Below are 25,304 nucleotides of genomic sequence, written 5' to 3'. Positions count from 1 at the left end.
TATCGAAGAAAGGATTTTTTTAGAAGAGTTTTCTCCCAAAAGACGTTAGATACCCTGTAAAATGACAGGAGTAGCAACAAAATTAGCCAGGCCAATTTTGTCCAAGACAGCATGTCAAAAAGGACAACAGGTATTTATTTTAACAAAAATGAATTATCTCTTTGTGACCAGCTTTTAGCCTAGGCTACTAATTGTTTTTCAGTAAAATCTGTGATTATGTAATCAATAGGGCAGCTTAGGATCTTGAGACCCTAACTTGGCCAGTAGTTTGGGGTCACTATTGGCCAGGGTTAAGCCTATTAATGTTTATATCAATTTTCTGTAGCCTACAGAAAGATGGGTAGGCTCAGAGTAGGCCTATTTAATGTACACTTTGCCTAGGCTATTTTTTAAAAACTGATTCCTAGGGTAAGGCAACCAGTACTGGGACACTTCAATCACTGCCCATTCTCGGACAGAATCTTTGGTTGGATTGCAACATGTCCAATACTGGGACAAAAGACAAAAGGCTTTTTGGAAGCAACCCAGAAAAATGTAGCCTATGGATTGGGTGTCCAAGATTAAAGTCTTTTGTCCCAGTATTGGACATGTTGTAATCCAGTCAAAGATTCTGTCCCAGAATAGGTAGAGCAATCAAAGTGTCCCAATACTGGTTGTCTTACCCTAATGTGGCCTAGCCTAGTTCAGCCCTTGGTGTATTTCCTAAGGTAGGTCTCTCCTCTTCCAAATGTACTCCAGCCTTACTAAGTTTAGTTCTTACAATGTAGAACTTTGCCCAGCCTTAAAAAGTAACCTACCCCTAACCTGTGATTCATGGCTAAATACATGGTAATATAATTTTGGCTATATATCTACACATTAGAGAGACAAAATAAAACATATGTATGGTCAGAATGTAGGCTTAGACCTATACCAGTGAATGTTTTTTCAGTGTCCAGGGATGGGGTAGATTAGGTGCTGTTTTCAATGAAGATGCTAAAATGGTATTTTTATTCAAGGAACTCTCATAACAGTATTCTTGGTAAAATTCTAGTTAATTGACTTCCTGCTATCTCAGAAAGGGTTTAGGTTAGGAAAATGAAACTTTCAGGGATAAATCTACAGACCAAGGTATGTCCCGGGAAGGTATTTTGAAGCAACTACCTCCACTCCTTCTCCCTCTAGAGGGCCCTGACCTTTGATGACCTTTAAAAATATGTGTGTTATAAAAGTGAAACCTTGCAAAATAGATCTTCTGCTTAATTAAAGTACAACAAAATTGTTTTCAGCTTCATAACTTTGCTTAATTCCATTTTATAAGGTTTTAAAGAATGCAAATACATTTCCTAAATTTTGAAAAAAAAAACATTGATATAGCTCAAAATTCTACTCAAATAACAGGAATTGCATTTTCAGAACTAAAGACAGAGAAAAAGCAACTAGTAACTGAAAATTAAGGTAAAATGTTGTTTTGTCAAAATTTAAAAAGGTATAGACCTGTCATGTAGGCAAATTTCAGGACCCTCTAGAGGGAGAAGGAGTGGAGGTAGGTACTTCAAAATACCTTCCTGGGACATACTTTAGCATGTAGACTCATCCCTGGAAGTTTCATTTTCCTAACCTAAACCCTTTCTGAGATAGCAAGAAGTCAATTAACTAGAATTTTACCATATTCTTAAAAATCTATGAGAGAGTGAGGAGAAGGCAGACCTCCTGTCTCCTATTTATTTATTTGGCCAGATACATCCCAAGGGTATTTACAAAATGTTGTTGGTTTTCATTATTTCTTGCTTGTTTCACATTACAAGCTTTTTGTAGAACCAAATGAGTTCAATCTAAAAAAAACCTTAATAAATAAGAAAAACTTTTGAATTTTCTATTGAGTTATAGGCCTATACCCAGTACCAAACTTGGACAGTGGCTTATCTTAGACTCTTTTGGTTAAAATGTATCTTTCACAAACATAAATGGTAGGTTTCTAATCTGAAATATGACCAAGACAGTTTAGTAAAATTCTAGTTTAGTGACTTTTGGCTATCTTGGAAAGGGGCTAGGTTAGGAAAATGAAACTTTCATGGATGGGTCTAAAGGCTAAAGTATGTCCTGGGAAGGTATTTTGGAGTACCTACCTTTACTCCCTCTTCCTCTAGTGGGTCCTGGCCCTTGATGACCTTTAAAATATGTGTCATAAAAGTGAAACCTTGCAAAATAGATCTTCTGCTTGAATAAAGTACAAAAAAATTGTTTTCATCTTCACAACTTTGCTCAATCCCAATTTATAAGGTTTTAAAGATATGCAAATACATTTCCTAAATTTTGAAAAAAAAAACAAAACAAAAAAACATTGATATGGCTCAGAATTCTACTCAAATAACAGGAATTGCATTTTGACAACTAAAGGCAGAGAAAAGGCAACTGGTAACTGGTAATTGAAAGGCAAAGGTAAAATGTTGTTTTGTCAAAATTTCAAAAGGTATAGACCTGTCCTGTAGGTGAATTTCAGGGCCCTCTAGAGGGAGAAGGGGTGGAGGTAGGTACTTCAAAGTACCTTCCCAGGATATACTTTAGCCTTTAGACCCATTCCTGAAAGTTTCATTTTTCTAACCTAACCTCTTTCCAAGATAGCCAAAAGTCACTAAACTAGAATTTTACTGACAGTTTTATAGAGTTGGTAGTGGCAGATGGCTAGGACTAAGCTTGTTAAGATTTGAAGTATTTGATTTTTTTTTATTTAAGCTTCATCAAAAGTTACATCCTAGTGCAGGCTAGCCTACTCTTGATTACAATTATTCTGATTCACAACACTTGCCTTGTATTGAAATAACCAAATCAAACAGTGAAACATATCATAAAAAAACAAGCTAATGATGGTGCATGATCCCAAAATTTCTTGTACTGTGCCATGGCAAGTAGAATACTGTAAGGAAAGGCAAAAAAAGAGAGAGCAAGAAAAATAGGCATGAAACAAAATAAAAAATGGTAATAGGGTTTTTTCCCATTTCCAAGGTGTATGCATCTTGTTTTATCAAAGACCTGCCAATGAGACATAAACTGGTTAAACATTTTTATACAATCATAAAATCATCAAGAACTTGCCAATCTTTCTTTTTGAGAAGAAGAAGCAGTGGAGATTTGACTGGCAGTCATCAATCCAAGAACACTACAGATCTGGAAGACCTTAAAGCTCTCAGATGGATTAAGGTGATAAATATTTCTTTGGAATATATTCACACCATCTATGAAAACCAGTACTCTACTCTTTAATTTTTATATTAAATCAATCAATTTCACTTTTGAAAGGCTCATAAACTACCTTTTTTTTGAGTGGCTATAGATTGGCTATAGGGCTCTCCTCCAAAGATAAAAGATTGAACTCCTAAAAATAGAGTCAGATTAAAAGAGAAGTAAATTATTAGAACTACCTTGTCTAAGATCCCTAAATAGGAAGCTTAATGTCTTGACTTGAATAGGAAAATTTATTCGCTTGAAAAACAAGATAAGTTGCTTGAACTATGATATTCTGCATTGACAACATCTTTTTTTTCTTGATTTGCCAAGATAGCTGAGCACTGGAAAATCACAGAGAGCTGTATAATGGCTCATTTGAAAGAAATTACCACATCTAGTGCCTTCGGTAATTAAAAAAGTTTTTAAACAGAATCAAGTTTCTACAAGAAAGCTGCATTTTTCTATAACAATATAGTAGCAAATGTTCTTCACATCTTCTTGCATACAAAAAAAATAGTATTTTCAACATTATAAAAAGTATGCAGATATATGTAATGATCAAGATAAGCAATTTGTTTAACCCAGGCACCTACAAAAGAAAAGCAATATGTAAAGGCAAGCATAGCACATGCAGCAACATACAAGAAAGCACAAGCAAGCATTCATAATTAGTTACTATACTATAAATCATTACAATATAGTTATGTAAAATGGGGTTAGGGTATAAAAGAAATTTGACTTGCGAATTGAAACTAGAATACCTTCAAATTAAATTTTAATTCAGAATTGCTAAAGTTATTATATAAACTGCAAAAATATTTAGGTGCCTGAGCAATAATTTTAATTTTAAAATTGAATAGTAGTCAAGAAGCAATGCAATCCATCACAATACAATTTATTACATAAATAAATATTAGGAACATTGATTAAATAATATTCATCTATGCATAAAATGTCTTTTTCAATTTCATAGCCTCTTCATTACAATGTGTATTAATTTTCTCCTAATAAAAATTTTGAAAAATCATTTAATCTTACCTCATACAATCTTAAACAAGCAATTGGATTAACAACACTTCTTGACTACTGAGCTCTCTGTCTCAGCCTTGCAATGGGTTGCTACAGGCAGGTTCTATCTCTTGGTCCAAATACTACCCAGCTAAGATAAAACCCACTGCACCACTACAGGACCACACAATTTTAGTAGAAATAGCAGTAATCATACTAACAACACTTCTTGAATACTATGGTCCCTGCATTAGCCCTGTAATAAGTTCTTAAAGCTAGATTTGACCTTTGGGTCCCATAATACCCAAAGGTCAATCCCACTGTGCCACCATAGGACTTGTCCAATTTTATTCAATTTTTTGTATTGAATCAGATTAACAGTTCTTCTTGACTACTAAGGTCTTTGAGCTAACCCTACAGTGTTACTACAGCCAGGTTTGACCTCTGGGTCCCATATTATCAAGATGAGGTGAAAATCTATGCACCACCACTGGACTAAAAATTTGTCTAGACTACATTTGAAATTTACACAAGACTTGGAATACTGAGGACAGGGGTTCAAGTCCTGGTGCTGCTCGTTTTGGTTTTAACAGGGGTCAATGATGTGATTCTATAAGCTCAGCCAGAGTTGACCCAGCTCTAAATGGGTATCTGGGGAGAAAATACAGGAAGCATCAGATGATTTGGCCCCAATCATGCATTGCACTTGCAGTCAAAGGCAGAAAGTCAGCAGATCAGTACCTATACTACCCAGACCATTATTGTTGTTTCAGGTCTTTCTTTAATTTTGGTTGGGATGTTGTTTCTTATAAAAGTATGTTTTTAGTTTTATGATGAAAATGTTTTAAATAGTCAAATAATCTCCAGAATTTATTAAGCTACAAAGCATTAAAAAAAGGTAGTTTATGAGCCTTTCAAAAGTCAAATTGATTGACTTAATATAAAAATTTAAAGAGTAGAGTATTGGTGTTCATAGATGGTGTGAATATATCTTGAAGAATTATTCATCACCTTGATCCATCCAAGTGATGTGGCTTTTTGCAAATATTGTGTTTTATTCTCTGAAGAATGTGTAGGCAAAGGATATAATCAAAGACTAAAATCGTTTGTGAAAGATCCATTCACAAAATGGAAGGACACTCAGGAATTGTTTAATAACTATAAGTTGCATACCTACGACAAATATTGCACACCGATTGGTAACAACTTTTTGAAAACAAAAAGTGACTTAAACTCTGGTATAAGGAATATTATGGATTCAAGTAGAAAGAAAAAAGTGGAAGATAATAGAAAAAACTTTAATCAATTGTAGACACATTGGACTGTGGCTAGTAAGAGTTAGCATTGAGAGGTACAAATGACCATTGACCAATATCAGTAAATGATGAAGAGCCTTCTTTAAATGACGGTAATTTTTGTGCGCTTTTAAGGATGAGACTCAAGTCTGTCTGTCCAGACAGACTTGAGTCAAGTCTGGAGATCAAATTTAGTAAGTCAAACAGAAAAAACTAACTTGAATGCATTGTATATGAGCCCTAAAGTTCAAAATGAATTGACCAATATATGCAGAAAATTAATCCAGAAAGGAATTGTGGCAAATGTTAGTAATGCTAAGGCATTTTTAGTTATTGTGGATGAAACTGCGGATATTACTAGTCATGAGCAAGTCTCAATTTGTGTAAGGTACACTAAATCAGAAAGACCTAATTTTTTATTTGCAAGGAATAATTTTTGTGTTTTGTTAAAGTTGGTGACACAATGGGAGAAGCGCTGGCAAACACAATTCTTTCAACTCTAAAAGATCTAGGTGTAGAGATGACAAATGTGATAGGCCAAAGGTAGGAGGGAGCCTCTGCCATGAAGTGCTCATTCAAAGGAGTCCAGGCAATAGTAAAAAAATCTTTTCCTCAAGCGCTATATTACTGTTATAGTTCCCATTCTTTGAATTTGGTATTATGCCACTCCTGCAGTGTCCCATGTGCTAGAAACTGCATTGGAACCATAAAAGTTGTCACAAACTTTTTAAAAGCATCTCCAAAGAAGACAGCTGTATTGCAATCCTACATAAAATTGGATTTTTCCCAATACTAAATGGACAACTTTAACAGCCATGTGGGAAATCAGATGGGTGGAGAATCACAGCAGTTTGCTAAACTTTAAAAAGATCTTTAAGGCTATTGTTGAAACTCTAGAAAGTCTTTGTGAAATTCCGGATATTGAGACATCTTCTAAAGTATCATCGTTTTAAAAGTCCTTGCTTGCTAGTGAATTTGTAGTGTGCCTTTGTTTATTGGCTAACATATTCTCAGCCACAGTATATGTCTCAAGTGCTTCAGTTTCCCTTTTGTGACCTAAAGTCTGCAGTTGACCAAATTGAAATATTGTTGGCCACTTTGAAAACATCTGAAGAACAATCTATGTCGAGTTTTCCAAGATTTTCAAAACAGCACAACCTTAATGAGTGATCTTGGTGAAGAAATCCATTTACCAAGACTTGCTCCTGACCAATGCCATAGAAGTACCTACTCAACTAAAGACCCTGAAAGTTATTTTTAGAATTGAAAGTTATTTTTAGAATTTCGGTGGCAATCCTGATCCTAGACTATCTAATAGATCAGCTGAAATGCGGATTCGTGAACCACAAAGACCTTTATGGAATACTTCAGTACTTTATACCAATCTTAACAACTGAATCAATAGATGTTGAATCTTTGAAACTGTAGGAAAATATGGTTGATCTAGAGCTAGTATCTGGAGAGTACTTATTGTGGAAATTGTTTTGGGAAAAAATGGAACAGGACGAGGCTTCTTGTGCCATTGATACCTTATGTGAATAGAATAGGGAACTTTTCCCTAACATATTCAAGCTACTGAAAATGTTTGCCTCTTTGCTAGTGACTCCTGCAACTGTTGAGAGGACATTCTCTACTCTTAGAAAGACGTACCTGAGAAACGCGTGTGGACAAGACAAACTAAGTGGACTGGCTGTAATGTCTGTTCACAGAAGCCATAAAATCTCAACAGAGAAAGTGATCAATGAATTCGCTAGAAAAAAAACAGAATAACGGTTTTTGTTATTTAGATTTTGTAATATTGTTGTACTGTTATCTGAAGATACAAGAGTCTATTTTTGTTGTTTATGTATTTTCACAGTCAACCAATTTACAAGCAAAAATCTTTCCGTACTTGAAATTAAAAGGTAATGAGCTTTCAACTTTTAAATTATTATTCTCAAAGGTTCAGATATGATGTGTTAATGCAAGAAAAACATTCTGATTTCTCAAAAATCCTCTTATTTTTTATTCAAAATTCTCAAGTCAAACCATAGTTTTTTGGTGTATAAACTCTTAAGAGTTTAATTAAAAGTTCTAAACAGCCTAAAAATGCGTCCTTTGACACTTACAATTTTTAAAATGTTCTGGAGGAGGACCATACCCATCAGGCCTTTTGCCCCAGCGTGTTTTGACCCCCTCCCTGAAATTTTTTCTTCAGTACAGCCTTGGCAGGAAACTTCATCGGGCTCATATATGACGAATCTAGGCAAAACTTTCTTGTCTTTGGAGCATTGATAGACAGCCTTCACTAAATCTAGCACATTTTCAGAGTCCTTATTAGCTGTTCTCATTCTATCATTGTATCCCAAATTTTCATAAAGTTCCTTTAGTTTTTCCCCTAATGGTTTCTGTAGAACAGATATCAGGGACGCCCATACTCCTATTTATCAGGCAATAACAGGCCACTTATTTTCTTTTTATTCTACTGACTTAACTTTATTTTCATAACTGAAACACAGGAAGTATTCTAAGGTTGCCAATGAAACACCAGCAGTAGTTATACCCTCCCAGAGCCTGTCTCTTTCATACCGTTTACCCCCTAACCTGACAATTTTCTCTGCAGAGCTTATGGCAATTAAGTTTTCATTTCAAGCCAACAGAGAGCAAACATCAGAAGTATATTGTCTGCAGTGATTCACTTTCAGCTCTGGATTACCTCTCACACCAGCAACACCAAGCAAGAAATGTTGCCATTGAGATTGAAAATTTGATTACTCAACTTGCAAAAAAGGGTATATCTGTTCTATTCACATGGGTTCCAGCACACTGTGGTATAACAGGAAACAAATTAGCAGATCGGGCTGCAAAACAAGCCTCCCAACTAGGCCTGATCACTCAAACCCCTATTACTGGTCCTGAATTTCTTTCTTCAATCAGCTCAAAAATTTTGGAAGAAGAAGAGGCCTGGCTCCATTCTTCCCATACTCAGCTCCTTGATCTCTATGATTATAAGCAGCCTTCAAAAGAAATGTACCTCACTTCTCGCATCCTTTCTACCTGCCTATTTCGTCTTAGATGTGGCCATGCAAAGACAAAATCAACACTATTCCAGTGGAAAATGGCTCCATCCCCCAACTGTGACACATGTGGAGTGTATGAAGATATACGTCACATCATCTTTAACTGTAGAAAATATGAAAAAGAGAGAGAAGTACTAAGAAATTGCTGTGAGAAGGCATTTAGTGCATTTACAATGCGTTCTGTTCTGGGACATCACACGTCTCCTCCTTGGGCTAGAAAACTAAGCACAAACCTATTAGGTAGATTTGTTAAGACTACTGGTTTGGTTCATTCCCTATAATTTTTTTTTATCACCTATTTAATAGAATATTTAGAATTGCCCTATTTATAATTTTAGATATATTTTATTGGCATTTGGTTGTATGATATTGGTTATAATGTGTAAAAATTGTATTACTTTTTATTATTGTGTTGTACATGTATTTTAATTGCTGTTTGACAATGCATAGTTGCAGCACTTTGATTCCCGTTTTTCAACGCAGTCAGTTGCTGCAGGCAAATAACCCCCCTCCATCAGCAAGTCAAGCGATACTGTTCTGGTTCAATGAATACTGACTGAATTGACATCCAAGCAAGCTAGTGATTATAGAAGGCACAGAACAACTGAGTGATACAAACACATATGACCTATTGGTCGAATACGTCAAACTCAAACAACAACAACAACAATGAAAGACCATTTTTTCTTTTTATCTGATTGACCTGATTATCTTCTTGTAGCCGCAGCACAGGGAGCATCCAAGTCTTAAGCCTCAACGCCATTGCCTCCGTCAGAGCCAGAAGTTGGGAGTCTTAAAGCAAGCAAGTCTGATAGTAAAGGTGAAGAAGTGATCTCAAGAGTTTCAAATGGTTTAAGGAGGGACGCATACATAAGGTAGTTGTTTTCCATTCAAAAACAGTGGTTTCCGGCCTTCCTTAGGTTTTGCTTATGACTTCATTGTTAATGACATAAGATAATGAATTTAAGACGAAAAAGCTTGTCAAAGACTTGATTCTATGCCAATTTAAAAGTTTGTTTTTAGTGAAGAAAGAAATCTTCAATGGAACAGCACAAGTACACACCCCACAACTGAACATAGAAAAAAAAAGAGAGAAACACTGTTTTCCTACTTTAGTAATTAAGATAGATATGGGCTTGAACAAGGCCTTAAGGCCCTACTCACCCATCCAATTACATAGGTCAAACAGCATAGCCCTACACATTCAACCGTAAAGAACAGTCCATGAACAGGCAGTCGTGTCGTCAGTAAGTATAAGTTGTCATAAACTGAATGCTTAAGACTATAAATCAAACAAATGTCTCAATAACTTCCTAGCACCAGTCTTCTTCTTAATTTAAGTATGTCTAATTATTATTCTCTTTATTAGAGGAGATATTTAGTATATCTTCTCTAATTATTATATAAAGTTTGTCAAAACACCCTGGCTGGCAAAATATAAAATGTTTCTCTCCTTTTAATGGAAAGATTCAAGGTAAAAACTTATGTAGTTGTAATTGTTTTTTATTAGCCGTAATTAATAGACTACTGAATTCTGAAAGACACTAGCTCCTGGAGCTATCTTATTGAACTGGTATTTAATCTAACTGACAATAAATATTTATCATTTTGTTAAGTATTCCATGTAATTCGTCTCGGAAAACATTATGTCCTGCTTAATGAAGCACGTAGATATATCAATTTAGTTTTGAAAGAGTCCTTAAACAGCTCACTATGCTGTTCCAGTGCTCTGGTAAAGAAAAAAAGAATACATTAGTATTCTCATTTTTATTTCGATCTGACACCATTTTTAAGGGTCTGTAGACTATGTTTCCAAATTCCCATAATTTTTTTTATTTACTAAACTTATCAATGACATAAACCAAAATTATAGTTACCCTTCCAGAATCAGCTTCAATAGTTAATTTCTCAAACTAGACAGTTAAAAAAATTAATACTTTGGTTATTATGGGCTGTGGCTTGTTCTTTACTTGACTACAACTATTGCTGAAGCCATGATACAGACTTTAAAACTGTGTCGCTAAGTAAAGAACACAAAATACTTGTAATTTCTTGCATTTATATGAGAGTATAAAAAACAAATGCCATATTTAAAACAGCAACCTCCCAATCTTTAAACCCCACTCAGAGACTGTCAAAGCTCCCAATTCTGAGAGCTACTATCAAACTGGTATTTAGTTCCAGTCCCAGTCCCATGTTTTTATCTCTTTCTAAGAATTCCTTGTAATGAGTCTTGATATGGTCTTGGAATGAGGGGAACAATTCAGGAGATATTTAAGTGTTGTGCACTCACTATCTTAGGGGGCAGCCTCTCATTCTTTAAAACCCACTCAGAGACTGTCAGAGCTTCAAATGTTCAAACTAATATTTAACCCCAACTCCCAGTCCCATGTTTGCATCTCTTCATAGAATTCCTTGTGTGGTGTTGTGGAAGAAGAGTGAAATATATTTGGGTAAGACAAGAAAGATTTAGGAAATATTCAAGTGTTGGGTTCTGGTGTTGAACATTTGATTTGTTTTATATTTGGAATCCCTGACCTTCCTCCTCATTTATTTTTAGCTGATTAGTTTCATTTTTGTTCAATAAGCTGTTACAATGCCATGTTTGCAAGTGTATGTTGTGGGAAAATATTAATTAACCATACTTTCCATCTTGATGTAAACCCTGAACCATATCATTTGTAGAATTTTTTCCGGGAAGCAAGTTTAAAAAAAATGAATACTCCTTTGGTGCCCTTTTTTATGGCACTTGGTATTAACCAAGTGACATATAGCAATCACAAATTCTGTCAGTCTGTCTGTCTGTTGGTCTGTCTGTCAGTCCCGGTTTTGCTACTTTAGGCACTTCCAGGTAAGCTAGGACGATGAAATTTGGGAGGCTTATCAAGGACCGGACCAGCTTAAATTAGAAATAGTCGTTTTCCCGATTTGACCATCTGGGGGGGGGGGGAGTGGGGGGCCGGTTAATTCGGGAAAAATAGAAAAAAGGAAGTATTTTTAACTTACAAACAGTTGATCTAATCTTAATTAAATTTGATGTTTGGAAGGATATCGTGTCTCAGAGCTGTTATTTTAAATCCCGACTGGATCTGGTGACATTGGGGGGAGGGGAGTTGGGAGGGGGAAACCTAAAATCTTGGGAAACGCTTAGAGTAGAGTGATCGGGATTAAACTTGGTGGGAAAAATAAGCATAAGTCCTAGATACATGATTGACATAACCAGAACGGATTTGGTGTCTGGGGTAGTTGGGGAGGGGGAGTTAATTCTGAAAAATTAGAAAAAATGAGGTATTTTTAACTTATGAACAGGCGATCGGATCTCAATAAAATTTACATTTAGAAGGATATCGTGTCTCAAAGCTCTTATTTTAAATCCCGACCGGATCTGGTGACATTGGGGGGAGTTTTTTTTTGGGGGGGGGGTGACCTAAAATCATGGAAAACGCTTAGATTGGAGGGATCGGGATGAAACTTGGTGGGAAAAATAAGCAGAAGTCTTATATATGTGATTGATATAATTGGAACGGATCCGCTCTATTGGGGATAGGGGGGTTGGGAGGGGGAAACCTACAATCTTCGAAAATGCTTAGAGTGGAGGGATCAGGATGAAACTTGGTAGGAAAAATAAGCAGAAGTCTTAGAATCGTGATTGACATAATTGGAATGGATCTGCTCTATTGGGGGGGGGGGTTAATTCTGAAAAATTAGAAAAAATTACGTATTTTCAACTTGCGAAACTTCATATTTAGAAGGACCTCGTAACTCATCTCTTATTTTAAATATCAACTGGATCCAGCGTCATTGGGGGGGGGGCAGTTGGGGTGGTGGACCAGAAATCTCAGAAAATACTTAAAGCGGAGAGATCAGGATGAAACTGGATAGGAAGAATAAAAACCTGTCTAAGATACGTGACTGACATAACCGGACCGGATCTGCTCTCTTTGGTGGAGTTGGGGGGGGGAGTAATTCGGAAAAATGAGGTATTTGTAACTTACGAAAGGGTGACCAGATCTTAATGAAATTTGATATTTAGAAGGATCTTGTGATTTAAAGCTCTAATTTTAAATTCAGACCAGATCCTGGGACATTGGGGGGAGTTGGAGGGGGAAACCAGAATTCTTGGAAAACGTGAAAATTGGGGTATTTTTATCTTACGAATAGGTGATCGGATCTTAATGAAACTTGATATATATATATATATATATATATATATATATATATATATATATATATATATATATATATATATATATATATATATATATATATATATATATATAGAAGGATCTTATGTCTCAGATGCTCCATTTTCGACTCGAATTGGATCCGGGGACATAGGGGCTGGAGGAGGGAAACGGAAATCTTGGAAAACGCTGAGAGTGGAGAGATCGGGATGAAACTTGATGGAAAGAATAAGCACAAGTTCTAGATACGTGATTGACATAACTGGAACGGATCCGTTCTCTTTGGAGGAGCTGGAAAAATTAGAAAAATTGAGGTATTGTTAACTTAAGAACGGGTGACCGGATCTTAATGAAATTTGATATTTAGAAGGAATTCATGTCTCAGAGCTCTTATTTAAAATCACGAACAGATCTGTTGACGTTGGGGGGAGTTGGAGGGGGAAATCTTGGAAAACGCTTGGAGTGGAGGAATCGGGATGAAGCTTGGTGGATAGAATAAGCAAATGTCCTTGACACGTGATTGACGTAACCGTACTGGATTCGCTCTCTTTGGGGGAGTTGGGGGGAGGGGTTCAGTGATTTGGCGAGTTTGGTGCTTCTGGGCGTGCTAGGACAATGAAAATTGGTAGGCGTGTCAGGGAGCTGCACAAATTGACTTGATAAAGTCGTTTTCCCAGATTCGACCATCTGGGGGGCTAAAGGGAGAGGAAAAATTAGAAAAAATGAGGTATTTATAACTTACGAGTGGGTGATCGTATCTTAATGAATTTTGATATTTAGAAGGACATCGTGACTCAGAGCTCTTTATTTTAAATCCTGACCGGCATTAAGCCTCTGATTTTCCTTTTAAATCAGTCTATTGATTCTTAGAATTTTGTTAGAGCTCATACCATATGAGCTCTTGGCTCTTAGCTCTTCTTGCCTCGTCACAAGTGCCATATGAGCTCTTCGCTCTTGTTTTGTTATATGTGTTACCCTTACTCTGACTTAAGGTATGTTTCTGTGTTTCAATTGTTACTTGCTGGATTAATTTTAACATAGTGGGTGTACTCTATTTCTCTTTGCAATAAATCTTCTGACGTCCTTGTGACCACTGTGTGGTAGTTGAATGGAAAAAGTAAATTGTGGCTATGTGCTCTTAAGCACACAGGAAACTGTGTGTTTCTACTCCCCCCTCTCCCTACAAAACATAAAATTGAAAAAAAATTGGACTGTTTGGCTAAACAACGGCTCTAGCAGATTTTGGAGGGATTGTTTACCCTCCTCCTGTGAATAAAATCCTGGACGTAAACCTAATGGTAGAAATAATTCGGGGAGAAAAAAGGCCAATTTTAAAGAATAGTACCTCATGTATGTCACTGATCCAACCTTTCCCAGGGCTCTGGTTTCTTAATAGGAAATTCTGAAGCCCTGAAGTTACCCATTGCGTGTCTTCTCCATCGGCTGGTATTTGAATGGTTGGAGGCTTTCCTGAAGATAATTTCTTCGGGTGTTTTGGACTCTTTCTAGCTGAAAAATAACTCAGACATGTTGACACGCGATTAGTGGATACAATAAATGCTATATCTTTGAAGTTGAAACGCACCAAAAAAGGACATAAAGGACATATCCAGAAAGGACATAAAGAACAGGCATTGAGTGGTATGTTCATAGAATTTGTAGGCCAGTAATGAAAAAATCTCCATCTTTACTGCCCAAATTGTATGTTTTCTATGTGTTTTTCCATTTCTTGATTTTGTTAGCACTGATTCAATTTATAGGTATAGTAATTTATAGGTAATTTTTTATGTGTTTTTTTAGTTTTTTTTGTGTAAACCCCCTCCCCTAAAATAAAATCCTTGTGTAAAACGTCCCCTGAAAAAAAAATACTGGGTACGACCCTGCTGTGGAATTAAAATTCTATTTTTCTTTTTTAGCATTTTTCAATTTTTAGACAAAGATAGTGTCTAAAATTTGTTTTGTTTGTTTTTCATTATCTGTTATTAGTTTTTTTTTGTTTGATTTGGTTTTGTGAATGGGGGGGGGGGGGGGCTCAGTATCTTAGAAAACCATTTCTTCTAATTTCACTATAATTCCTCTTATATTCTTTATAATGTTTGAATGAATGAATGAACTTAATTACCCGTAAAGTATAAAAAACACAAAGTACGGAGTATTATAAATAAATAAACAAAAACAAATACGATAAACAGCGAAGAAAAACAAAATTCAAACTAACAAAGGACAATATGGACTAATCAACCAGTATCAATATGGAAAAAAGGCTGCAGAGGGTCATAAACGTATTGTATTCAGTTGTTGCCCTATTTTAATTGAGTTTCTAGTTTCGACAGCTTAATTAAATTAAATTTGTATTATTGTAGTTGAATCTAATTCGTTAGTTTAATCGAAATATCGACCATTGTTTTGGTAAGATAGAGATAATGCTTTATCCATATGAATGAATGAATGAACTTTATTACCCGTAAAAGCATAAGAAACACAAAGTACGAAGTATTATAGATAAATAAAAACAAAAACGATAAACAGCGAAGAAAAAATTCAAACTAACAAAAGACAACTTGGACTAATTAACCAGTATCAATCTACTAAGGCACATCTACTAAACCAAATCGAGCAATTATTTTTTGTTTCGGTGCCATCTAGGAAGCCGGAGGAGGAATTTGCAATATCTGAAATAAGCCGTACGTAGAGTATGTCGATCTTTCTTACGAAAAACAAATGCCTGATAAAAACAAAAGCACAGGGGCGCAATAAGTGTTATAAATCATGCACAAACCGTTGCGTTTGTAACGGCTTTTGTTTGGGGATATTTTTCCGTAAGCGACGCGTAGGTTTTTCACGGCTTGATTCACTATGGATGAACAGGTAGCGGAAAGTGTTTGGCCGAAACACAGACTAAGCCAACTAACTAAAGAAGAACATGGTAGAACTGCAGTCCCAGTAACAAATGGAGCGACCGCATAAGGGCTATTAAAACAAATAAACTCGCATTTAGACGCGTTAACTGACAGTCCAATCTTAGATAGTTCATTGGTTAATATAGTAAAATTAGAAAGCAATCCACGGCGAGTCCGGGCAACAAGAAGAACGTCATCTGCATATGCAATAGAAGACAAACCAGTATTACCGTAAAAAACAGAACTTCTAAGGGGACGCAGGCACGATGCAAGCACGCATTTAAATATACTAGGAGACAATACGGCACCTTGCCGAACTCCCTTATTAATTTTTACCGGGTCAGATATTTGGCCATTCCAGGTAACTTGAATTTTAGACTTTGAATACCAAGAAGACAATAAACTTAGTACGGAAGGATTAATACCTGAAGACGCAAGGGAAAATAGAGCCTGAGAGTGCACAATATTGTCGAAAGCTCCAGAAATATTAACAGTAAGACAGTATAAAGACATTTTAGCTTTTACGGCATCTTTCATGAGTCGGCTTAAAACATGATGTGCATGGGAGCAACCGAAACTTTTCCGAAAACCAAATTGAAAAGGCGTAAAATCACAATTCGACTCAATTTCTGGTAGTAACAAATGTTCAAGCAACTTACTTAAGAAACACGATACTGTAATGGGACGATAATTCACACATGACGTGGGGTCCTTGCCTCGCTTTTGAATAGACGTTACACGGCCACAAAGGAAACTATCAGGAACAAGCGACTGTGCTAAGCAAGACTGGAAAAATATTTGTAGATGGTTAAGTAGAGCAGGACAATCATAAGCAAAAAATCGGTAAGAAAGGCCGTCACCATCAAGGCTATTTGAACGCTTAATTTTTCTTAAAGCCCGGCGAATTTCAGATATTGCTACAGGCTAATTTGTCTATTCATTGTCTATTTTTGAAATCCCCTACACTCCACTGAAAAAAAATAAAAAAATTCTGCACGTGTTTGGTTCGAATAATTCCTTAGTCTGTTTTACAGGCACTTTGTTCTAATTTCCTATTTCTGAGAACGGGAGCTAAAACAAATAAAATTTCTGAATCATTTATACATAAACCTACCTCCCCCACCATAAACTATAGCCGCGAGATTTAAAGCTGGAATTAGAGTTAAGACACTTTCGATTGTGTGATTATCAAGATGGTAGCATGGAAGAATGTTGTCTAAGAACAGCATCGCTAAAAAGAATCCCACATCAGAAGTCATTTAAGAAAATATCAATAAATGGAATATTAAATAAAAGCATTTAATTCCTATGTGTTCAAAATCTAGATATTATGTTTATTTCTTTATAGGAATGATGCCTATGGGGATGAAAGTAATTTCATTTGACAATTGATCGTAAATTAATGGGATAAACATTAACTTCTTTGACAAACACTGCCTCCTATATACAGAAGATAGATGCTAAGGTGACAATCATTGACAATACTCTCTTTATTTGAGAATTACATTAATTGAGAAGACCAGGGTAATATGTGTACTGGCAGAATAAGACCCAGGAAACCTAAAGGGAAAATGTTTGGCTTAGGGCAAGAAATAATGAAAGAGTCTGTCTCTAAAAGGAACTGAGTTTCACTCAGGTCAGTTATCAGTTGAACAAATCCTCCCATTATGGTAAAGATTCTGCCCATATGTGAAAAGTAGTGAGAATTGCGACACATATATGTGTGTGTAATGGTCTGACCTCTTACCGTAAATAAGAACACAATTTGAGACCTCCTATGACCCAAGACTTAGAAGAGTGTAATGTCAAGGTGTGATCCGTAATAACATCGAAGAATCTTAATCCCTATGGAGAGTATGATAATAGTAGTTGCTGCGTGGTTCGTGTGTCAAGTACTCGTATATGACGGTAAATATTGGTTGAATGGGTTGTGTTTATGGGTTGGTCCATGGGTTAAAGCCAAAGATTATAAGAAAACCTCTTCTCAGCGTTGCAAACCCCTAGTGATTTATCACTATTTCTAGTGATTTTTTATGTTGCCGAAAAAAAATTCACTATATCAACCAAAAATCACTAATATCTAGTGATTTTTGTTCACTTGGTGGCAACCCTAGCTCTTCCTTAAGTAATAATGTGAGAAACTGTTCCAAAATAAAGGAAAAATTAATATATAGGCTTTTGAGCGATTTAACAATCAGAAAAGGCACTTAAAGAGGATTGGTTCCAGTCCCCCAGGTCAAACTATTAAGTATTTAAATTATGATCTAAAAATAATAACAACAAGCAAGACAAATGAGGTTCCAGCAAGAGGAATGTAATTCCTAGAGGATGGCACCTGGCATGGAGAGAAAAAGGAGCATTGCTGTGATCCTTACTGATCATGCTAGCACGGGCATATGATTGATGTAGCGCGGGGTCGCCTATTTAGTATTGTAGTAATAAATTTTATAGCCCTCTGAAATGGGGGAGGTAACAACAAGGTGGAAATTTGACAACAAAGATGTTTGCTGATACATCCAGAGTGTTCTTTTGCTAAGAGGGTGAAGATATGGGACGGGGGGGGTAGCTCTCTTATGTAAGACCAAGGGGTATTTGTTCTGAACGAAACTTTGTAACCTAGTAGATATGTTGATTAAGCACTTAAGCACAAATAAGTGTAACTTTCATTGAAATAAATAAATTTCAACCCACACACACGCGTAACACACAAACAGAACGCACACCCTTGTATTCTTTGAAATTCTGAAATCTGATTCGTGAAAACCCTGGTCTTGTAATTGGACATAAACCAACTCTGGAATGTTCACTACTATAACTAGAGGTAGTGTAATTGTAATACGAATTTGAATTATAATTAAATAAATCATAGAAAGAAACTTACAATTTATTATTTAAAAAACCTCACAAAAATACGCAATTGAGATATCATAAGGCTGAGATATTCAAGATCTTCTGCTTCAGAAGGCTTATGGGAATAAATAAATTTAATCCTTTCTTCTGAAGAATCTTGAAAAGATTGACCAATGTTTGATAGCGTAACATAAATAATGGTTACTAGCCTAAAGTAAACCAAGCATAAACAATAGTGAAGTTAGTGTTTTGTTTCAAAAGTCATTATATATTTAGTTTGTTAGTCCTTTGTTTGTCGTTTATAGAGCCTTCCGTATGTGAAGCCGAAATGTTCGGATTTTTATTGTTATTAGTGAAAACCTTTACCTTTACTGATACTTTTATATTATTTGAATCAAATGTATGTTTATAATAAAAAATAACTGTAATATAAAATTGTTGCTTCCTTCTGAAAGTACGTATATCTGTAAAGACTTTCCCTGACCAGTCCTCGTTGCTAAAAAAAAAGAAAGAAAGAAATAAGGTATATTTAAAAGAAAAAAGGAGTGTATTTCTAAAATCTTGTTTCTTTTCTTCTTTTTTGAACGCTGAGCTCTTGTCTTAGTGGTTATTTTTTCTTTTTTTTTTTGGGGGGGGGGGGGCTATAATGGTTCAGCATGACCTCGTTTGGCTTCTTAATGATTTTTCATGTTGTAGAACGTCACATGGCCAGTTTGGTCTCAAAATGTATTGGATTTAGTGAAATGTCCATTCCCTTAACTATTAATGAAATGAATACATATAGGATGGTTTCTATATCTTTTTAAATATTTTGTCTCTAACAATGACGGGAGTTCTATTTATTGGGACCACTTCTATTTAATCATCTAATTTAATTATTTAAAATTCTATTTGATTATTAATCATCCATATTTAATTTTTTTTTCAGATTAGTGATTCTGCCTCTTCAAAGTCTATCTCTGAGTCAGTAAAAGATAATGGTGAAGTTAGGGAATCCAGTGAAGAGAAAAACGAAGTAGGATTGGCAGCCAAGGCAGTTTCTGAACAAATCTGCTACAATAAAGAAAAATCTTTCTTTGATACAATTAGTTGCGAAGCCATAGAAAGAAACAAAGGAGGATACCAAAAACTTGATCGGTATGTCTTCTTTTTTTATAGTAGAACTGTGTAGTATTATAGTAGAGTAAAGGTGGGCAGTATATATTACAGTAAATAAAAAATCCTTTTTGATACCATTGGTTGTGAAACCATAGGAAGAAACTAAGGAGGATGTCAAAAACCTGATTGGTATGTCTTCTTTTTTTATAGTAGACGTCTGCAGTACTATAATTGAGATGTGCAGCACGAGAAAACTTGAATCTCACTGGAAATCTCATATTCACCCTACCCTTAAAATAGCTACCCCAAGGTCGTCATAGAATTCCGCCATAAATCATAGCTTTTGGTTCAATACCAACGTTGTAAGACCTAAATTTTGGCACAATCTGATCTGCGGCTTTTTTCGTCCAGGTATTGCTTATTGGCACTTTTGTTATAAGGACTTTTGGACAACTTACCAGAAAGGAAATTTTGGAGAACTTTACTGGTTAGCAAAAGAGGAAAAGGTTTCAAATGCTGGTGAAATTCGGATCTTGTATCTTTGAACGCTTATGACTTAAAGTTGTCGGGTTTTTGCGATCATATATTCGGACAGAGAAACTTGGCTTTAGGAAAATTCATTTTTTTTTTCTCTTTTTTTAAACATATCATTGATCCATGTGTGGTGCACAGGAATGTTCTTATGCAACCATTAAAATAGACAGAATATGTCAGAAACAGAAATTTGACTTTGGTGAACAGAAATGTTCTTATGCAACGATCAAAATATACAGAATGTGTCAGAAACAGAAATTTTATTGTGGTGCACAGAAATGTTCTTATGAAATACCTACGTTCACCTCATAGCATAAAAGAAATTGGTGAAATTCAAATCTTGTATCTGTGAACGCTTATGACTTGCAAGATGTTGGGTTTTTGCGGTCCCATATTCGAACAGAGAAATGTGGCTTAAGGAAAATTCTACTGAATCCAAAATTCAAATTACAGATTTTCTATGGAAAGCTTCTGACGTTAAACGGATTATAAAAAGGAGCTAGTATATACACTGATTTTATGCTGTTTACATTCATAAGCTACGTCTTTTCTGTTTTGCGTTTTTTGTTTGAATATCTGGTCAGAGTTAGTATTAACAAAAGCTTTGTCTTAACTTGGTCTTAGTTGGTATAAGAAGGGTCATAGGATTCCACACCTTATGAAGTGTATACAAAAAGTCCAAGAGTAAATTTTGCCTTGCCTTTATTCACGCGTATAAGACTATTACAAGTTCCCACCATTTAAATTTGATGTGTCTAACTTCAATATTCCCTAATTCAGGTGTATGTACTAAAATTGCAGTTTGGGAGAGATACTCAAGTTCCGAAAAGCCCCTTATTTATTTTTCCTCTTTCTTATTAGATATAAAACGATTAAAATAAATCACGCCTTCCTAGCCTTCAGCACCAATAGCCATTCAGGGTCTGTAATGGGTATTTGCTCAATGATAGTATGAATATTGGCTGGAGTCTTACTGTGGCAACGGTGATAACATACGTGCATGTGTTAGTTAATACTGAGGAGCTACAATTTTGTTGGGGATGTGGTTCCCTCTCCATCTCCCCTATGTGCGTATATGATTGCAATAATCTGCAACTACTGACAACTCACTGCAGTACCAAGACAACTGAGCCAGCAAAGCCACGCACCCCCTTCTTCTCCATCTTTAATATATTCAAATCCTCCCTCTTTACAGCCTCCCAAGAAGTTCCAATTTCCCTTATATCTTTCCTTACGATCTCCTCCTACCCTATTCGGAAACGACCTGGTTCCTTTTTGGCCCTAGATGGTGGGCTGAAAATGGTGATCTTTGAGAATATATCATCCTTCATCCGCAGAACTTGTCCAACTTGTTTTTTGAAATATAGATGGGTAACCATGGTCAGTGAGACAGGTACCCCAAAACAACCTGTTGACAATTACTCTGGAAAACATCTCACAAATCCTATTACTGTTTGCAATAGCCCACATATTCATATTAATCACACCATCTTACAAAATCCTTTGCACGAGGGGTAAGGGTTCGATTTCTTGTGCCGCCGCTTATTTTGCTAGGGACGAGGATCAGTGGCATGAGTTACAATCAACCCAGCTCTAAATGGGTACCTGGAGAAATCTGGGGAAGGTAAGCAACTCCACTGAAAAAAAAATTCTGCACGTGTTTGGTTCAGAATAATTCCTTAGTCTGTTTTTCAGGCACTTAGTTCTGATTTCCTTTTTCTGAGAACGGGAGCTAAAACAAAAAGAAATTTCTGAATCTTTTATACATAAACTTACCTCCCCCAACATAAACTATATCCACGAGATTTAAAGCTGGAATTAGAGTTAGACACTTTCGATTGTGTGATTATCAAGATGGTAGTATGGAAGAATGTTGTCTAAGAACAGCATCGCTAAAAAGAATCCCACATCAGAAGTCATTAAAGAACCAATAACCCTTGAACTATTCAAACATGAAAACAGCGAATTTCTTAAGATTTTTCTTTTGGTTGTTTCAAAAGTATAAAGTTTGAAGGGCAGTATCCCAGTTTTGTCAGTATGAGCCCCAAACACATGTCAATTCAAACATTGACAGTGTTTATTCCCAAAGGCAATTACACCATTAATGGGAAGAAGTGCCTTCTTAAACTGTTTGATGATATGTGTTTTTAAGCTAATTTTTTTCATCCACGTCTTTTTCTTTAAATTGGCGCCTACTGCTACCAAAAATGGTAATTGGAGATCATATTCATTAAAAATTAGTTTTTAAGATACCGATTTTGATTCATTTTTAGGATAATTTTTTTTTTTTGAGTTCAGAATCTAGATATTATGTTTATTTCTTTGTAGGGATGATGCCTATGGGGATCAAAGTAATTTCATTTGACAATTGATTGTAAATTAATGGAATAAACATTAACTCCTTTGAGAAACACAGCCTCTTATATACAGAAGATAGATGCTAAGGTGGTAATCGTTGACAATACTCTCTTTATTTGAGAATTACATTAATTGAGAAGACCAGGGTAGTATGTGTACTGGCAGAATAAGACCCAGGAAACCTAAAGGGAAAATGTTTGGCTTAGGGCAAGAAATAATGAAAGAGTCTGTCTCTAAAAGAAACTGAGTTTCTCTCCGGTCAGTTATCAGTTGAACAAATCCGCCGTGATGGTAAAGATTCTGCCTGTGTGTGAAAAGTGGTGAGAATTGCGATACATATATGTATGTGTAATGATCAGACCTCTTACCGTAAATAAGAACACAATTTGATACCTCCTACCGATGACCCAAGATTTAGAAGAGGGTAATAAGTGTGATCCATAATAACATCGAAAAATCTTAATTCCTATGGAGAGTATGATAATAGTAGTTGCAGCGTGGCTCGTGTGTCAAGCACTCGTATATGGGTTGAACGGGTTGTGTTTATGGGTCAAAGCCAAAAGTTTCAAGAAAACCTCTTCTCAGAGTTGCAAACCCCTATTGATTTATAACTATTTCTAGTGGTTTTTTATGTTGCCGAAAAAAATCACTATATCAACCAAAAATTACTAATACCTAGTGATTTTTTTCACTTGGTGGCAACCCTAGCTCTTCCTTAAGTAATAATGTGAGAAACTGTTCCAAAATAAAGGAAAAAAAATTAATTTATAGGCCTTTGTGCGATTTAACAATCAGAACAGGTTCTCAAAGAGGATGGGTTCCAGTCCCCCAGGTCAAACTATTAAATATTTAAATTATGATCTAAAAATAAAAACAAAAAACAAGAGGAATGAGGTTCCAGCAAGAGGAATGTAATTCCCAGAGGATGGCTCCTGACATGGAGAGGAGAAGGAGCGTTGCTGTGATCCTTACTGATCATACTAGCACGGGCATATGATTGATGTAGAGCGGGGACGCCTATTTATTATTTTAGTAATACATTTTATACCTCTCTGAAATGGGGGAGATTACACCGAGGTGGAAATTTGAAAACTTAAAAATGTTTGCTGATGCATCCAAAGTGTTATTTTGTAAGAGGGTGATGATATGGGATGGGGGGGGGTAGCCTTGTTATGCAAGACATTAGGGGTATTTGTTTACGAAAATTTGTAACCTAGTAGATATGTTGATGAAGCACTTGCGCACAAATAGTGTAACTTTCATTGAAATAAATAAATTTCAACCCACACACACGCGTAACACACAAACAGAACGCACACCCTACAAACTCGACAGAAAAGCTTGAGAGAGAAAGAGAACTGTTTTTAACAACATTTTATTATTATTTTTCTGGGAAGGGAGGAGGCAAGGACGGTTGGTAGCGATTGTGTATGTAGGGTTGTGTAATGGGTGATGTCTACCCATATAATTTCATAAATCTTGGTATGTTGTTAATTTGTTTATTTCTTTTAATAAAACATTTTCATCTTCTACTCAAGGCAAAAGAATGTTATTTTTTGGTTTCATTAAAAATATTGGTATTCTTTGAAATTCTGAAATATGATCCATGAAAACCCTGCTCTTGTAGTTGGACATAAACCAACTATAGAATGTTCACTACTATAACTAGAGATAGTATAATCGTAATACAAATTTGAATTATAATTAAATAAACAATAGAAAGAAACTTACAATTTATTATTTAAAAAACCTCGCAAAAATACGCGATTGAAATATCATAAAGCTGAGATATTCAAGATCTTCTGCTTCAGAAGGTGTATGGGAATAAATGAATTTAAGTCCTTTCTTCTGAAGAATCTTGAAAAGTTTGACTAACATGTGGTAGCGTAACATAAATAATGGTTACTAAACTCAATTAAACCAAACATAAACAATAGTGAAAAAATATAGTCAAGTTAGTGTTTTGTTTCAAAATTCTTTATATATTTAGTTTGTTTGTCATTTATAGAGCCTTCTGTATGTTAAGCCGAAATATTCGGACTATTATTGTAATTAGTGAAAACCTTTACCTTTACTGATACTTTTATATTATTTGAATCAAATGTATGTTTATAATAAAGAAAAAAAAACTGTAACATAAAATTGGTCCTTCCTTCTGAAAGTACGTATATCTGTAAAGACTTTCCCCAACCAGTCCTCGTCGTTAAAAAAAATAATAATAAAAAAGAAGGTATATTTAAAAGACAAAAGGAGCGTATTTCTAAAACCTTGTTTCTTTTCTTCTTTATTTGAGCGGTGAGATTTTGTCTTAGTGGTTATTTTATTTTTTTTTGTTATTTTTTGGGGCTACAATGATTTAGCATGACCTCGTTTGGCTTCTTAATTATTTGTCATATTGTAGAATGTTAGATGGCCAGTGTGGTTTCAAAATGTATTGAATTTAGTGAAATGTCTATTCCCTTAACTATTAATGAAATGAATGCATATAGGACGGTTTCTATATCTTTTTAAATATTTTGTCTCTAACAATAACAGGAGTTCCATCAATGACGGGAGTTCCATCTATTGGGATCACTTCTATTTAACTATTTAAAATTCTATTTGATTATTAATCATCCATATTTAATACGTTTTTTTTCAGATTAGTGATTCTGCCTCTTCAAAGTCTATCTCTGAGTCAGTAAAAGATAATGGTGAAGTTAGGGAATCCACCGAAGAGAAAAACGAAGTAGGAACGGCAGCAAAGGCAGTTTCTGAACAAATATGCTACAATAAAGAAAAATCTTTCTTTGATACAATTAGTTGCGAAGC

The 25,304-nt window shown here is 35.4% G+C and overlaps 1 protein-coding gene across 2 annotated transcripts; it reads left to right on the top strand.

Annotated features, from left to right (window-relative positions):
* Nucleotides 1-25,304, top strand: LOC136034506 (uncharacterized). 2 transcript variants are annotated; one of them, XM_065715726.1, is made up of 3 exons: nucleotides 1-130; nucleotides 19,432-19,640; nucleotides 25,135-25,304. In XM_065715726.1, exons 1-3 carry the CDS (start codon nucleotides 62-64, stop codon nucleotides 25,175-25,177), a joined length of 321 nt encoding a protein of 106 aa, XP_065571798.1. In that variant the 5' UTR covers nucleotides 1-61; the 3' UTR covers nucleotides 25,178-25,304. The 2 variants fall into 2 exon arrangements, 1 of the variants encoding a protein (XP_065571798.1); XR_010619192.1 differs by lacking the exons at nucleotides 19,432-19,640; nucleotides 25,135-25,304 and adding an exon at nucleotides 9,291-9,442 and having other exon boundaries at nucleotides 12-130.

This window comes from Artemia franciscana, chromosome 13 (assembly GCF_032884065.1).
Source record: "Artemia franciscana chromosome 13, ASM3288406v1, whole genome shotgun sequence".
Lineage (NCBI taxonomy): Eukaryota > Metazoa > Arthropoda > Branchiopoda > Anostraca > Artemiidae > Artemia > Artemia franciscana.
This window is presented reverse-complemented; position numbering and strand designations above follow the sequence as displayed.

Excerpts from the sequence above, each read along its gene's own strand:
- LOC136034506 (XM_065715726.1), top strand. The coding sequence starts at position 62 with ATGACAGGAGTAGCAACAAAATTAGCCAGGCCAATTTTGTCCAAGACA. Across the intron at positions 131-19,431 it reads CATGTCAAAAAGGACAACAG|ATTAGTGATTCTGCCTCTTC; the intron begins GTATTTATTTTA and ends TTTTTTTTTCAG. Across the intron at positions 19,641-25,134 it reads GGATACCAAAAACTTGATCG|ATTAGTGATTCTGCCTCTTC; the intron begins GTATGTCTTCTT and ends GTTTTTTTTCAG.